This window comes from Leucoraja erinacea, chromosome 2 (genome assembly GCF_028641065.1).
Source record: "Leucoraja erinacea ecotype New England chromosome 2, Leri_hhj_1, whole genome shotgun sequence".
NCBI lineage: Eukaryota > Metazoa > Chordata > Chondrichthyes > Rajiformes > Rajidae > Leucoraja > Leucoraja erinaceus.
Genome location: NC_073378.1, coordinates 6,073,981 through 6,091,795, shown reverse-complemented (window position 1 = coordinate 6,091,795; position 17,815 = coordinate 6,073,981). Strand labels below are relative to the sequence as shown.

The following is a 17,815-nucleotide window of genomic DNA, read 5'->3' as shown; positions in this document are numbered from 1 at the left end:
AGGCACTAACAACATGGGTAGGACATACACAGTTTCTGCATGGTCAATGTAAAGTGAGTTAGCATGAGTTAGTGATAAGTGAGTTAAAAATAACATGATCAGATCACCATTTATGCTACTTTATAATGAGCGCATAGGGTCAGTTCCATGTTCCATATTTTAGAAACGTAACTAGAGCACTAATCAAAGTATTACTGTACCTTGTAATATGCAAGTAGAAAGACGCACTCCACCATCTGCCAAACAACAGGCAGAACAGGATTAATCAACTGAATTTAAATTCCTCCACTGATATGGTGGAAATTGCACACATACCTCAGAATCTTTAGCATAGCATGGGGGTTAACTATGCCAGTGCCACAGCGTACTCTATACTTAGACCAAGCGGATCATTGTCATCCACTTCTCACTATCATGACTGCACCCTGCCTGGTCCCTTTCCTAATTTAAGCTACTGTTGGATAAAACAGTGGGATCCTGCTCCACTACTCAGTAAGATCCAGTTGCCAGCTTCAACATTTTTCAGCCCAATATAATGCAATATTGAAATCCAATAATTTATCTTACTTGGTCTTGAATGTCCTTTGTGATTCACCATCATTTTTCAGCTCTCTTTGGTCCAGAATCCTGAAGATTAAACATCATTAGCATGGAATGTTCATAATGTTGCTTATTTCCAGACCTCCATCAGGGGGAGACATTCTCACAGTATTATCTCTCATTTACCAAATGAAAAGTAAAGGCAACTGCGGAATTATGTACGTGCTTCATCCTAATAACCATTCAATTGAATCTTCACTGCACTACCTCTATGGAAGCATCTCTTTCATGAAACGGGGAGACTAAAACTCTGCAAACTAACCTAGGTATAGTCTCATAGTTATGGTTATCACAAAATATTTATATTCTAATACCATCCCCATTTCCATGAAGACCAAAATTCCCTTTGCCTTCAAAATATCTACTGCACGTAAGCACTAGCATTTGGTATTTTCTTTATGAGGACGCCCGTGCCTCATCTTTGACCAATATCAGTTTGTCTCATTCCATAAGACTACTTTTTTTTTTATTGTTGGAGATATCTTTTGCCCAAAGACAAATTAATCTATAATCCAGTCTCAAACTTCAAACAATGTCAAGGTTTACTGACCATTGAGGCAAATGGGAATTTTAAATCTTTGCCAATTGTCTTACCTATTCTTGACTCATGGGAGACAGCAATTTTTTGAAGTGATGTAGGTGAAGTTGTGAGCTTGGGAGAAATGATGGGTATCAGCCCCTCCCGGTCCTCAGTTATCTGCTAGCTACCCACTGGAGCAATCTAGCAAGCCATTCATTTTATAGCACCATCTTTACTGTGAACTGTCAATGGGAAGTATATATGCCATCTGCGTTAGGAATGTCTCGTGACCAAAGAATGCTGTTAGGAATGTACAGTTAAGTTTGTGGTTTATTCTGTGCATTCCATACATGGTGATGGTCTGGTCTCAGTCACGCTGTTGAGTTCATGTGCTTGATGGAACCCAGCCCTCGACCTCGTAGCTTTAGAAAATGGGCGACCAATACCTTGTTACTGACACATGGCAGCAATCAAACCAAGAACAACATTCAATGAAGCCTGTCAACAGTTTGTCAACACTTCATCGTAACTGGGTACCATCGCGTTAGGAGACACATCAGGAAAAAAGTGAAATAAAATGTCCTACTCTAGAAACAACCTGGAAAATAGAGACAGTGAAGCAATGCTAGATATAGAGAATATATGACCACTAGAATCTAATTGGCAGATTGTGAACTGATCCAGCAGCCAACTGGAAAATTTATGATCGAATGCTGTATGGCCCGTTTCACCAGATGTAAGTTAGATATCAATAGAAGGAAGAGATTCCTCTTATTCCTCACACCCTTAGGGGAAGATAATTCCCAAGCTATCTTGGAAAGCCTGCCAAGTATTTTGTTATAATGTCTTAGTAGAAGCTTTGACAGGTGATAAGCCTGAAGTCATGAAAGTAGCTGTAAAAATCAAATTATTTAACTATTTGGCATCAGGTTTGAAACTTTCCCTTTATTTGGCACCTTTTGCTTCTCTCACAGTTGTGTATAATGATGTTGTCACATTTTCACAGCTGCCTTTCATCTTCGGATACTTTTCCACAGGTGACAACTGTGAATATCTCTCTGAGCTCATGTGGCTTCATGGATTTTGAAGCTATCTAATTAAAATAATGAACCTTTATAATGAAGCTTTACATTTACGTCATGAAAATAACTAATTGTCTGTCCCGAGAGAGCTCTATTTTTTTTGTGCCCTTAAATGAGATGATTCCAATGTTCTAACCAAAATTATACCAAAATAAACAATGTGATTGAATACCATTGGAAGGGAACATACATTAGATCAACACTATTTTGTGAGTTTATTTTGAACATCTATGATGCTTCATCAGTCATAAAGATGCACACAAATGTTTCTTCCAAACTGGACCGTGTGTTACCATTGAAATGTTTTTTTAATGTGAACTGTGGCTTGAATTATAACATATTGGCAAGGATGCAGACTGGGTCAGAAGTGGCAAAACAGGTCAAGTAAAGTCTAGTTAATTATTAAATCTAGAATGAAAATTTAAAACAGAATAAATCATTTCACCATCAATGAGTTTACTTAATAAAGTATATCTCTATTGTGGGTGAGTCGTAATCATAGAGTCATACAGCAAGGCAGGGCCTTCAGCCCAACTTGTTCATGCTGATCCAGACGCCCATCCATGCAAGTTGCACCTGCTTGCATTCGGCCAAATGAATATAAAAACAGGGATCTAATGCTGAGGCTTTATAAGGCACCGGTCAATTTGCATTTGAAGTATTGTGAGCAGGTTTGGGCCCCATATCTGAGGGAGGATGTGCTGGCATTGGAGAGGATCCAGAGGAGGTTTAAAAGAATGATCCCAGGAATGGGTGGGTTAACATATGATGAGCGTTTGACGGCACTGGGCCTGTACTCGCTGGAGTTTAGAAGGATGAAGGGGACGTCATTGAAACTTACTGAACAGTGAAAGGGATGGATGGAGTGAATGTGAAGAGCATGTTTCCACCAGTGGGAGAGACTCGGACCAGAGGTCATAGCCTCAGAATAAATGGACGTACCTACAGAAAGGAGATGAGGAGGAATTTATTTAGTCAGAGGGTGGTGAATCTGTGGAATTCATTACCATAGACGGGTGTGGAGGCCAAGTCAATGGATATTTTTTAAGGCAGAGATTGACAGATTCTTGTAGGAAGGGTGTCAAGGGTTATGGGAGAAGGCAGAAGAATGGGGTTGAAAGGGAAAGATAAATCAGCCATGACTGAATGGCGAAGTAGACTTGATACTCTGTATCAGTAGATAGTAGATTTGCAAGGACTGTGATGGCCAATACAACAGCACTGTTTTGAAGAATGAGGGCACGTTTTGTTCTTATGATTTATTTTTGTTGTATGCGGGCATGTGTTCATTGCATTGACAGTAAGAAGAAATTACAACGGTTTTGATAAAATATGTACATTTTTTTTTATTGCAGGTAGTCTTTTAAACTACAAATTTCAATGTTTTATAGTTATAAAATAATAATTAATACACTTCAAAATGGCAAAACATGTAGAATCCTTCACTCTAGATTTGAAAAGAAATTTATGGATTGAAAAGCTCAAAGTTTAATGTGTTTTTCTTGTTAAGTCCACATTATCAGAAAAAAAAATGAAGGCAAATGTTCTTTTCTTAATTCTATGTAAGGAAATACTGAAAATAACATTATAAACTAAAATGTTCAAAAATATTATTTTCAGAGGAAACTATCTTCAGGACCTTCTGAAAAAGAATGTTTGTATCATTCTTTAATTTTCATACGTAAAATTATAAATTTGCATAAGTGTTTTGTCATTTTTAATTCTTTAAATCCACATTTATAATGGAAATTGCTGAGTCATGATGGATGGTGGAGTATAAACATGATAAGTTAACATAGGAGATGGAAAAAAATATATTTGCACTTCTTTCACTCTCAGGGAGTTTCAAAGTGCCGAACAGCAGATAGAATATTTTTGAGCTGTTGTCACTGTTCTAGTGTGAGATGTGCAAGCATCTCGACATTGTAGGCTTTCACAGCCCACAATAAGAAAATAATTAGATCAGAGATTTTATCAATAATGTCTAAAGAATATTATTGACCAGGGTCAACTTTCCTTGATGTATTTTGAAGTAACTTCAAAGGACCTTTTTTCCCCTATCTGAGTGCACAGAGGAGGATTTGATTTAACACAGACCGTTTCATTTAAAGATATAGGTCTCCTAATTCACTATAAAAATGTCATATCAACAGAAATTATGACAATGCTTCTTATATTGCCCCTGACACACCCAGAAACTGCCATTCAACTCAACTCATCTCTACTTCAAACTGAGTAGAACTGAACATCAATTATTCTTCAGAAAAAACTTGCAATGGACCTGGTACATCCACTACAATAATCTGCAAAGTAATAACAGCTGGTGCATTTTAGTGCAAAAATACAGCACATTAAAAAAAGGAAGAGGGGAGATGGCATGCCACAGAAGTTCAAATCACAAGGTCTATGACCTAGCAAACATCTCTTTCCACACAGTAGGCATTTTAATGAAGTGTTCTTTAAGGCACATAATTGAATCAGTGAACATGTAACAGTCCGTACTTGACCTGCAAGTGCTCCTTTCAATGAATTCTCCCCAACACCATTTTCTCTGTAGAAAGCAAACAATAGAATAGCACAAGGATATTATATATGTGTTGAGACTAAAAAATGCTGTTACATAAACATGTTCTATACATTAATGTGGTTACACATAGTTACAAGAAAAGAGCAGCAACATTGACAGCATACTCATCAGTCAATAACCATTCACAAATCAAAAGTCATTCTTAACATTTAATTTATTTAATACTAGAAGTTGCAGATGGGATAAAAATGAATCTTTTTTTTATTGTGATGGAAAATTGTTGAACGAAGCAAACCCAAGAAATGGAGAAAATGCATTGAGAAAATAAAGCAGGAAAATGATGGCCCAAATTCTGCAGTTACCAATGAAGTAATAGAATATACCCCAGACCTCAAAAAGGCCTTGTGATCTCTAAGGCATGGACAATAGACAATAGGTGCAGGAGTAGGCCCTTCGAGCCGAGCCGATCGATACCTTCAATATGATCATGGCTGATCATCCTCAATCAGTACGCCATTCCTGCCTTCTCCCCATATCCCCTGACTCCGCTATTTTTAAGAGCCCTATCTAGCTCTCTCTTGAAAGCATCCAGAGAACCTGCCTCCACCACCCTTTGAGGCAGAGAATTCCACAGACTCTCTGTGAGAAAAAGTGTTTCCTCGTCTCCGTTCTAAATGGCTTACTCCTTATTCTTAAACTGTGGCCCCTGGTTCTGGACTCCCCCAACATCGGGAAGATGTTTCCTGCCTCTTGCGTATCCAAACCCTTAACAATCTTATTTATATAATTTACAAACATCAGTTTCTACCAGTAGTCATGATGTCTTCAAACTTGCAGATTCCAAATTCTCAAAAATAACACACCAGGAAGAAAAAACAACAAATCTTTTAAACATTGAGCAGAGTGCAAAATAAAGATTGGAATGTTAAAGTAAAAGCTACAATATAATAAATATTAAAAATTATAAAGCACACCATATTTTGATTTCATTTCCTGCGGAAATTACAATCCACATGTAGAAAGTGGTGTTTTTCTTTTATGTGGCCAAATAACTCAGTGAGTATCATCATGCTATTTACTGCTCATTTAGATATCATGCAAAGTACGCTTAAGAACACAACAATGTCGGAGATAGAAATTGAAGTGGGGTACCAAGCCTGATCCTCCATAAAGGAAGGTCATCAAATCATAGCTGATCCTCTACCTCATCCTTGTTAACGTACACCTTGGTTTTCAGGGTGAAACTAGTTTATAAGAATCGGATACTTTTGCCAATTCATTTAATTTTCTTTGATTCCAGTCGAGAAAGCTGCTCAAAGCTCCAGCTTTGGAAGGCTAAATTGTGAACCTCCAGATTTCTACGTGAAATCCCATACCCTTAATTTCAAAGTACAATTGCTAATAATACCAGTGGCTTTGCAATTATTACAGATGGAGAAACATGGGCCTACATTAATTATTGTGGGGAAGTCGTATTGAAATACCATGGTGGGATTTTCAACTTGAATTTAAAAAATGTACCATTTTACTGTGAAATGTTACTTAAAAATAAAATCCCAACCTTAATATTGCCTCAATATTTATTGTTAAAAAAAAATACTGACATTCTTATATGTGTGTTATCATGGTTATATATTTAGAAAATGGCACTAGCATACTAATCAGTTGACAGAATGTGGTATTTCTATCTTATGCTGGTGTTCAAAAAGGTTAATGGGCTTATTTTCTCTTGTGAAGTTTTACATTCGTTGATATATGTTGCTTAGAAAAAACACATCATCTTCCTGGGAGAATACAAAGTGCCATTAATATGCAAGTTGTTGCTGCAATTGTTACATAGGAAAAGATATGTTGTACATATACATGGGACTTGGATCCCACTGATAAAGGTGCCATTCATAGAAATATAGAAAATAGGTGCAGGAATTACCATTTACTATGCCAGCACGGCTGATCATCCAAAATCAGTACCCCGTTCTGGCTTTTTCCCCATATCCCTTGATTCCCTTAGCCCTAAGAGCTAAATCTAACTCTAACTCGCTCTTGAAAATTCATGAACCATCCTAGGTGCTTTCAGAGGTGATGAACAACCTAATAGTTTGCATTGCCATTTTCAGAATGGTATTAAGAGTAACACAAGAGTAAAGAAAGCGAATGGTATGTTGGCTTTCATAGCAAAAGGATTTGAGTATAGGAGCAGGGAGGTTCTACTGCAGTCATACAGGGTCTTGGTGAGACCACACCTGGAGTATTGCGTACAGTTTTGGTCTCCGAATCTGAGGAAGGACATTATTGCCATAGAGGGAGTGCAGAGAAGGTTCGCCAGACTGATTCCTGTGATGTCAGGACTGTCTTATGAAGAAAGACTGGATAGACTTGGTTTATACTCTCTAGAATTTAGGAGATTGAGAGGGGATCTTATAGGAACTTACAAAATTCTTAAGGGGTTGGACAGGCTAGATGCAGGAAGATTGTTCCCGATGTTGGGGAAGTCCAGGACAAGGGGTTACAGCTTAAGGATAAGGGAAAATCCTTTAAAACCGAGATGAGAAGAACTTTTTTCACACAGAGAGTGGTGAATCTCTGGAACTCTCTGCCACAGAGGGTAGTTGAGGCCAGTTCATTGGCTATATTTAAAAGGGTTAGATGTGGCCCTAGTGGCTAATGGGATCAGGGGGTATGGAGAGAAGGCAGGTACGGGATACTGAGTTGGATGATCAGCCATGATCGTATTGAATGGCGGTGCAGGCTCGAAGGGCCGAATGGCCTACTCCTGCACCTAATTTCTATGTTTCTATGTTTCTATGTAACACATATTACTGTGAGACCAGGACCACAATAAGATCAGACTAGGGAATGACAGTAAGTCTTTTCTCTTAAAATGCATTAAAGAACCAGATGAATGTTTATGACAACGTTGACCATTTCCTGAGCACCATAGCTGCAAATTTGCATTCAGGCACTCAGATTACTACTTCAACAATAAAGTTAGTGTACCTATGACAGTTGGACACAATGGAAATCCAATACACATCTGTACCATATCCACAAGCTGTTCTATGCAATAGACATGGCAAGAACTTGTATTTGATTAGCAACTTTTAATGGAGAAAATTATCCCAAGGCAACATAACTCAGTTATTTCATTCCATTGGAAAGAATGTGAAGCTTTCTGCATACTGTGTAGTCCGGACCACCTGTAAATTCTAACAACATTAACAATCAAATGTAAATCCGAGGACCAAACAAAACACCAGGTGCGATGCTGAGTCAAGTAGATTCCAGGTACAATTCCTGATCTGTGCAGGACTTGCTGAGCAGTACAGTTATACAGCATAGAAGGAGGCCCCTTGGCGCAATTTGTCCATGCCGACCAACATGCCCTGTCCACACCATTCCACCTGCCTGTGTAAGGCCCATATCCTTTCTAAACCTATCCTATCCATGTATCTGTCCAAATGTTTTATTAAATGTTGTGATAGTACCAAGCATCATACAAGAATGAAATGTAGCCACCCTCTCCTGTCTGGAAATCTATGGTCCTGGTTAGATTAGATTAGGCATGACTGCAAAAACATATCATTGGTTCAGTTTGTTAACAGTACAGACCACCAAGCGTGGATTTTGGAGAGCACTGAGCTTCTGCCTCAAGGACAAAAGCAGGAACTCCATGGAAAATAATAAAAATTAATTAAATCTCCTCAGTTGCTAGACCACTTGAACATAATGCATCTTTTAACTTGACCAGGTTATATTCTATTTTCAGAGGCGGCTGTTTCTTCAAAAGTTCTGTTCCGTAGATCTGGAATTCCCTCCCTAATTTTTTTCTGCCCCGCTATCTTTTTTTTAAACCTTTCTCTTAGCCCAAGCATTGATCACCTGCTCAAACATGTGGTTCAATGTTGAATGTTCCTGCAAACATTTCTGTGATTTCTATCAATGAGAGGTGAGTTCTTGTTCTTCTGACAGCATCTTCCTCAAACAAGGCTGGCTATAAAAAGCTGAATGTTTTTCATGTGCCCAAGATTGAACTTTCATATGTAATATTGTCTTAACCAATTTGTCATAAAATTCTCTCATAAAATTCGCAAACTAAACAACGGGGCAACATATCAGAACGTTAGGATTTTGAGCCAAGCATTTTTGAAAAATCCACAACAGTTTCTTCTGTTTTCAATAAAAAATTACAAATACGCATTTTGTGTAATCTTATGAGTCAGTTGATTGATCAAACAGTGGGGCATATTTTTCTGCAGGCCTGCCTGTACGTTGTGCGGATTGCCACAAGACCAAGGAGGAGAGGGTGAGGGCTCTTGTTTAATGACAGTATGGATGAGATCATGGCCTTTGAACTGCAGTGGTACTTTGTATTCCACCTGGCCTGGGCCCTTATCCTGGATACTATGGCGTGGAAATGCATGTGTTTGCAAATAGTCTGTTTGCTGATCACTGTGAGAACAGTGGGAATGGGTGTCTTTCTGTGAACTGAAGTGAACCATGTCCATTCCTTGCTTGGAAGGCCTGTTGTGATTGCAACCACTGCCCCCCAGCCACAGGCCACTGCCCCTGGCTGTGCTGGCTCCACAGAGTGGAGATGGCAGGTGAGCATTCAGTTTCTCACAGGGTGATATTTGTTCCAATGTGTTGGGATCGCAATTTAATTGTGGCTGTCTTGGGAAGCTCGCCACCATCTTTTTTCCAATTTCGTTGTCAACCCACAGGTGACTTGAGGATTCCACAGTCCCACCTAGTCCATTGTGCAGTTCCACATTATACTCGCTTTTGACTTGCACTCCTTGGAACATTTCCGCATTGTTACAATACTCCGTGGGAAGCTCCTTCAACCTATGACTAATGGGATTGCCCAGTGCCGTAACATCTTCTGATTTGCAGCTTTCGATTGGGTAACTCTCTAGATCAGTGGAGTGCAAGTCAAACAGTTGGCTCTGCTGCACCTTCTCTCCGACAGCCCGGATGTTCTGCATTACGTTTTGAAAGTTGGAGGTTAGTGTGTTATTCCTGAGCTGAGGCTCGGTTAGCGATCTATTTCTACCACAGAAGCCTTTAGCCACTCGGGCAGGATCATTATTTATTCTCCCCACTGGTCTCAATGGACCGTGCAGATTTGATGGGCCTCTACTGTATTCTGATACCCATAAATCATCTGCAATGGGAACCTTTGCAGGTCTGGCAAATGATGTGCAAAAATTGAGTGGCTCATTATGGCTGACACCACCTTCATTTCTTGCATATTTCTCCTCTCTTCCTTCTTTTCCTGGTGGCTGCTCGTAGAGTTGTTTTAGTTGCAAAGATACATCGCTACAGTTGTTGTACACATATCCATTGGCGTTGCCTGTTTGGTGAGTTCCCAACTGGTTCCTGAGATGCTCTTCCTTAGATCTGTCTGTCTCCCTGTGGGAAATCAAAACCATTAATTAAACGCACACAACATGCTGCTGCGCTGTTAACAGCATTTCAAATACAGTCCCCCAATGCTTTAAATATTTGCTCTTAAAACATGCATTCATTAACACTGGCTAAAAGTGAGATGGTCACATCCAAAAGATGCAGAAAATAGATGGTTGATAACCAGGAAAGGAAAAGGCAGTAATCAGAGGCCAAGCCATATGCAGGAAAGGACAAACTAGATGCAGGAAAAATGTTCCCAATGTTGAGCGAGTCCAGAACCAGGGGCCAGTCTTAGAATAAAGGGGAGGCCATTGAAGACTGAGGTGAGAAAAAAACTTCACCCAGAGAGTTGTGAATTTGTGGAATTCCCTGCCACAGAGGGCAGAGGAGGCCAAATCACTGGATGGATTTAAGAGAGGGTTGGATAGAGCTCTAGGGGCTGGTGGAATCAAGGGGAGAAGGCAGACACGGGTTATTGATTGGGGGCAATCAGCCTTGATCACAATGAATGGTGGTGCTGGCTCAAGGGGCCGAATGGCCTGCACCTATTTTCTATGTTTCTATGAGAAAGACATTTCCCTTGAAGACAAAACTCATTTGGATACCTTTAAAGGGTGGGAGATATGACTGTTTAGAAGACGCAGCACCAGTCAGCTCTGTGACAGCAAGACTGGCTTGGAGGCACTAAATGAAGTCAAACAGATCAATTGTGATAGAAGACTTGTAAGTTAGAGGGACAGACAGAAGATTGTGTGGCTTCAAACAGGACCCCAGGATGGTGTGTTGCCTTGGCATCTCCAGGATGTCTTGGAGTGGCTGCAAAACATTCTCAGGGGGCGTGGTGAGCATCCAGAGGTAGTTGTTCAGTTTGACACAAATGACATAGGTATGAAGAGGGATGAGGTTCTGCAGAGGGAGGTGGGCAAAAAGGTTCAATAACTGGACCGCAAGTGTTGTAATCCTTGGAATACTCCCAGTGCTCTGTGCTAGTGAGAGTAGGGATAGGAGAAGAGGCCAGGTGAATGCATGACTAAGTAGATGGTGACAGGCCTAAGATTCAGATTTTTGGACCTCTGGGATCTCTTCCAGGGCAGAGGTGACATGCATAAGAACAATGGGTTGCACGTAAACAGGAGTCTCTGAAAATGGTGTCATACGATAGTAAAGAGAGCTTTTTGTACGTTGGCCTTCGTCAGGCAGGAATTTAAGTATAGATATTGGAACATTATGTTGGTGAAACCGTACTTGGAGTATTGTGTTCAGTATTGGTTACCATACTATAGGAAAGATGCCAGTAAGCTGGAAAAAGTGCAGAGAATATTTAAGAGGATGTTGCCAGGACTAGTGGTCCTGAGCTATAGGGAGAGGTTGTGTAAGCCAGATATTTATAGCTTGGAGTGCAGGAAACTGAGGGGCATCTCATAGAGGTGTATAAAATTATGAGTGGTATAGATAGGGTGAATGCATATAGTATTTTTCCTATGGCAGCAGAATCAAGAACTAGAGGGCATGGGTTTATCGTAAGGGGAAAGATTTAATAGGAGCCTGAGGAGCAACTTTTTCACACAGCGAGTGGTGGGTATATGGAACGAGCTGCTAGAGGAAGTAGTTGAGGCAAGGACAATACCAACGATTAAAAGGCATTTGATTAAGTACACGGATAGGAAAGGTTTGGAAGGATGCGGGCCAAACACTGACAAATGGGAGGGTCTCGACCCAAAACATCACCCATTCCTTCTCTCCAGAGATGCTGCCTGTCCCACTGAGTTACTCTAGCTTTTTGTGTCTATCTACGGACAAATGGGACTAGCTTAGATGGAACATCTCGGTCAGCATGGATAGGTTGAGCTGTATGACACGATGACTTTAAAACATCTACATCCAATAACCATTATTTATTAACAGCAGTTTCAGAGATGCTTGTCAGTGCAACAACACACAAGTATAAATAAATCAGGAGAATATAATTAATGTTGAATTACATGAATACTTAAACCCAGCTAAACCCATTCTAGGTAGGGTAGGGTTACAACAATAATGACACCACCTTTAATAGAACTAACATATTCCAGGGTAATCGAAGAAGCTTTGTACTCGCCAGAATTTAGAAGATTGAGGGGGGATCTTATAGAAACTTACAAAATTCTTAAGGGGTTGGACAGGCTAGATGCGGGAAGATTGTTCCCGATGTTGGGGAAGTCCAGAACAAGGGGTCACAGTTTAAGGATAAGGGGGAAATCTTTTAGGACCGAGATGAGAAAAAGAAATTTCACACAGAGAGTGGTGAATATGTGGAATTCTCTGCCACAGAAGGTAGTTGAGGCCAGTTCATTGGCTATATTTAAGAGAGAGTTAGATGTGGCCCTTGTGGCTAAAGGGATCAGGGGGTATGGAGAGAAGGCAGGTACAGGATACTGAGTTGGATGATCAGCCATGATCATATTGAATGGCGGTGCAGGCTCGAGGGGCCGAATGGCCTACTCCTGCACCTATTTTCTATGTTTCTATTATGAAAAATATCTGTGGTTGAACTGCACAAGGAGATTTAAAGCGCATGGCTTGATCAGAAGGGTAGGCTTAAAGGAGCATAAAGACTCAAGTCATACAGCTGAGAGACAGGCCCTTCAGCTCATCAGGTCCAAAGCAACCATCAAACACCCATTTACTCTTAACCCAAACAAATACGATTTTATTCTCCACACTTTCCCATCCACATCCACAAATTCTACTACACAACTGCTCAATGAAGGCAATTTACAGAGGTCAATGAACCTTCCAATCTACGTCTTTGGCATGTGGTAGGAAACTGAAACGCCAGGAGGAGAAACACACAGTTAAAAAGAGAATGTGCAAACTGCACACAGGCAGCACCCACAGGTCAGGATTGAACCCAGATCGCTGTAAGAGTGAGGCTGTAGTTCTGCTACAGTACGTATAATTGTGCCAGAAAAGGCCTAACTACAAAGAAAAACTATTCATAGAGGCCTAACTACAAAGAAAAACGAAGAAGACTATTCAGTCTCTTAGCTAGTAGCTGCTTTTTGGGGAAACTGTCACTGCTTTTCAGATGCTGTTGTTGAAGGCCGGTACAATGATGAGAAATGGAAGGGAACCAAGAGTTGATTGTGGTTGTGGGAAGAAAAGCCATTGCTAGTGATTCATTGGCATTGGCCGGATAGATAAGAATGTGGTCCTATCTACATGTAAAACGGAGCTGAGGTATTTGAGGAAGATGGGGTGGTCAACCAAATTAAAGATTTCAAACTGGTTCTGAAGGCTACCTTCTCCACATTGATAACTGCCCTTGATTAGACAATATTGTGACAATGGTGGAAATTTGATTGGAAGGATCCAAAAATAGAGACAGAGGGTAAGATACAGGCAAGTTTGAGAAGCTGTAACTGGTCACAGATTGCAGCATGTAAGTGCACAATTGTGCAAAAACCCAAGAACTAAAGATATATCCCGAGAACATTGTTCCAAACAACAGAGCCAACATATCAAACTTCTGACCTTTTACGAATTATTTTAACTGCTTTACTTATATAACCATATAACCATATAACAATTACAGCACGGAAACAGGCCACCTCGACCCTTCTAGTCCATGCCGAACACGTATTCTCCCCTAGTCCCATACACCTGCGTTCAGACCATAACCCTCCATACCTTTCCCGTCCATATAACTATCCAATTTATTTTTAAATGATAAAAAACGAACCTGCCTCCACCACCTTCACTGGAAGCTCATTCCACACAGCCACCACTCTCTGAGTAAAGAAGTTCCCCCTCATGTTACCCCTAAACTTCTGTCCCTTCATTCTCAAGTCATAGAAACATAGAAACATAGAAATTAGGTGCAGGAGTAGGCCATTCGGCCCTTCGAGCCATGTCCCCTTGTTTGAATCTTCCCTACTCTCAGTGGGAAAAGCTTATCCACGTCAACTCTGTCTATCCCTCTCATCATTTTAAAGACCTCTATCAAGTCCCCCCTTAACCTGCGCTCCAAAGAATAAAGCCCTAACTTGTTCAACTTCAAAGACAACATACAGTAGATTTAGTGAGATGTCACAAATGAAGAACAATTCTAATAGAAATACTGTTAAAAATAGATAACTTACTTGGGGTCCTCTCGAGGCACTGTGGCATATTCTGTAGACTTGTTTTTATAGGGCAGATGTCCGTTAGCTTGGAACCAAACCCATTGGCCTTCTTTAGTGAGCACCCTGAAGACGGTGAGGCCATTTTCTCCAGTATTCATCACTGTGGCAATATGAACATTTTTTAAACAAACATGATCTCTTGCATTCCATTTAGCATTCCTGCATATAATCACTATGGATCATCATAAACATATCTTAATAAGGTGCTTGAAGAGGTATACTGGTCAATGAGGTAGGTTTTAGGGCATGCTTTTTCGGAGGAGAGTCGGGAAGATCTAAGAACAAACTTACTTCGGATTTGATTCTCTGCGCGGTACAGTACATCCGTAAAGTGGAGGCAATTGCAACCCGATCTTGTTCGGTGCTCTGCATCTGACCATCCCGCAATTGCTTTGCTCCTGAGTACATCACAAGGGACAGAATTTAACTTAGACTTATGTAGTTTCCTGCATTGAACACAGTTCAATGTTCACAGTTCAGTTCTGAGCATTGCTCTTCAGCACTCCTAGTGTGGCTTGACATTTTTAGCTTGGTTTAAATCGATAAAAGCCAAGAAAAATATCACTGAAGTACATCTCAAAAATCAGCTTTATTTTCACCGATTACACTCTGTGCTAAGAATATCAAACCCAGAATTCATACTGTCTTTCATTTTGCTTTCAAAATACTGTACGTGCCTTTCAAAATACTCATATAATACTCTGACCAGTCCTGATTGTTTATGACATGCTAATAATTAGAGGCAGGATCATGGGGTAAGAGACAAGAAAAGAATAGGCTGAGTGAATATTGGATAAAATCAGAAAACTATGTGTAATTATATGAAAGAAAATGATGATTTAGTCTTATTTAGATAAAGCCTGGACTGGCTTCCAATTTAAATTTAGTTGTTCTTTATTAAATTTGTAAGTCGAAGTATTTTAATATCTGCATTTGTTCAATACGTGTAAATATTTCATTTTCCCATGATAACACTGAAAAAGAAATCCCCATGTCAGAACCAAGAATGGAACAATGAAATGAAAATAAGATTGGATTACATGGGCTGAAATAATGAATGAAGATAATTTGATTGAGTTGACAGAAGCTTCCCATTTTTGATGGGAAGTTCGGAATAAGCCAACTTAACCTTAAAATCTGTGCTCAGCTGTTCATGGCACACTTTGTTGACACGCAATAATGAAAATCTGGAGCTTTCTCCCTAGGAAAATGCGAAGCAATGTGGTATTAAAAGTTGGAAAGGTGAGGTTCAACTAATGAAGACCATTAAAGCTCACAGTACCACGGCAGGTAGATAGAGTTAAAGAGTAGCTCAAATGTCATTTAAATAAAAGGTAGAGAAGGCTGGAAGCAGAGGAAATTTGCACTGCGGCATGGGTTCTGTGACCCTTGGTGTATTAAATGATACATGGGGAATTTGAAGTCCTGACTTCATAGAAACATAGAAAATAGGTGCAGGAGTAGGCCATTCGGCCCTTCGAGCCTGCACTGCCATTCAATATGATCATGGCTGATCATCCAACTCAGTATCCTGTACCTGCCTTCTCTCCATACCCCCTGATCCCTTTAGCCACAAGGGCCACATCTAACTCCCTCTTAAATATAGCCAATGAACTGGCCTCAACTACCTTCTGTGGCAGAGAATTCCACAGATTCACCACTCTCTGTGTGAAAAATGTTTTTCTCATCTCGGTCCTAAAGGATTTCCCCTCTATCCTTAAGCTGTGACCCCTTGTCCTGGACTTCCCCAACACCGGGAACAATCTTCCTGCATCTAGCCTGTCCAACCCCTTAAGAATTTTGTAAGTTTCTATAAGATCCCCCCTCAATCTCCTAAATTCTAGTGAGTGCAAGCCGAGTCTATCCAGTCTTTCTTCGTATGAAAGTCCTGACATCCCAGGAATCAGTCTGGTGAACCTTCTCTGCACTCCTTCTATGGCAATAATGTCCTTCCTCAGATTTGGAGACCAAAACTGTACGCAATACTCCAGATGTGGTCTCACCAAGACCCTGTACAACTGCAGTAGAACCTCCCTGCTCCTATACTCAAATCCTTTTGCAATGAATGCTAACACACCATTCGCTTTCTTCCCTGCCTGCTGCACCTGCATGCCTACTTTCAATGACTGGTGTACCATGACACCCAGGTCTCGTTGCATCTCCCCTTTTCCTAATCATAAGAGGCAGGAAACATGTTCCCGGTGTTGGGGGAGTCCTGAAACAGGGGGCCACAGTTTAAGAATAAGGGGTAGACTTTTAAGTTTAAGAATAAGGGGTAGACTGAAACAGGGGGCACACAGTTTAAGAATAAGGGGTAAGCCATTTAGAATGGAGATGAGGAAACACTTTTTCTCACAGAGAGTTGTAAGTGTGGAATTCTCTGCCTCAGAGGGCAGTGGAGGCAGGTTCTCTGGACACTTTACAGAGAGAGCTAGATAGGGCTCTTAAAGATAGCAGAGTCAGGGGATATGGGGAGAAGGCAGGAATGGGGTACTGATTGGGGATGATCAGCCATGATCACACTGAATGGCGGTGTTGGCTCGAAGGGCCAAACGGCCTACTCCTGCACCTATTGTCTATTGTCTATTATAAGTGCTTTTAGCATGTTTCAGGCTGAGGTATTGTGGCTGTTTGGTCTGACTGATAAAAAGTGTGAATGGGCACAGCAGTTCCACTGACCAATAGCACTTGCTGATCCTTAACACACCAACAATCACTGTCTCCAAATGATTTTCAGCTCCTTAGCTCCATGTGACGAGGAGTCAATTCCTCCAGTCTTGGACCATCTGTGAGATTCAGCCATTTCCCATTTCATTTGAGCCATTGCATCTTTCCTTGTGCACAGTTTCTTCAAACCTGATATGCTAAGCTCACCCCTAACTTCTTGTGTAAGATACTCTGGAAGGTAAGGCTCACTAAATAAACAAAGGCCTAAAACAATTCACTGGATGTTCAGTGAGTAGCCTCATGCCACATATAAATCTCCAGTACCTGACTTACACATCCTGCATTCACAGACATCACTCCCTTTAAAAAGCAATGGACCCCCTGTGTGTGTATTGTGGAAAAAAGTGCTGGAAACTGGACTTTAAACATAACAATACTCGGACACGGGTCCAACCCCTAAAATTTTGTAAGTTTCGATCCCCTCTCAATCTTCTAAATTCTAGAGCGATCTTTTCTTCATAAGACAGGACGCCATGAATCAGTCTGAGTCTCTCACTCTTGCACATGCGTCAATTGCGCAAGACCTTAAATATGTTAATCACAATTCATACACAACACTCCTCCCCCTTTAACTTGGAGGCAGGTAACACAATTCCACCTTCACGGTATATGCTCTTTACCTAAAATATAATTGACTAATACAGTTCCAAAATTGTATTATTAAAGTCATCTTACAATATATCCACATAACCGTAAGAATCATACCTAAACTTAGCACTTATAATTTTACATTCCACCCATCTTCCTTAAACCAAATACATTACGCCTTGCTCTATGTGATATCATT

At 40.5% G+C, this 17,815-nt stretch overlaps 1 protein-coding gene and 1 long non-coding RNA gene across 2 annotated transcripts in view; one reads left to right on the top strand and one right to left on the bottom strand.

Annotated features, from left to right (window-relative positions):
• LOC129706741 (uncharacterized) overlaps positions 1-17,815 on the top strand; it is a 38,258-nt gene that overhangs the window by 7,059 nt on the left and 13,384 nt on the right. The window lies entirely within an intron of this gene.
• Positions 5,189-17,815, bottom strand: part of LOC129706737 (aryl hydrocarbon receptor repressor-like) — a 229,308-nt gene continuing 216,681 nt past the window's right edge. Inside the window, exons 7-9 of the mRNA XM_055651174.1 lie at positions 14,593-14,699; positions 14,260-14,401; positions 5,189-10,141 (exon numbers count right to left, since the gene is read on the bottom strand). Coding sequence (XP_055507149.1) covers positions 8,914-10,141; positions 14,260-14,401; positions 14,593-14,699 — 1,477 coding nt within the window. The 3' untranslated portion in view covers positions 5,189-8,913. The remainder of the gene's footprint in view (positions 10,142-14,259; positions 14,402-14,592; positions 14,700-17,815) is intronic.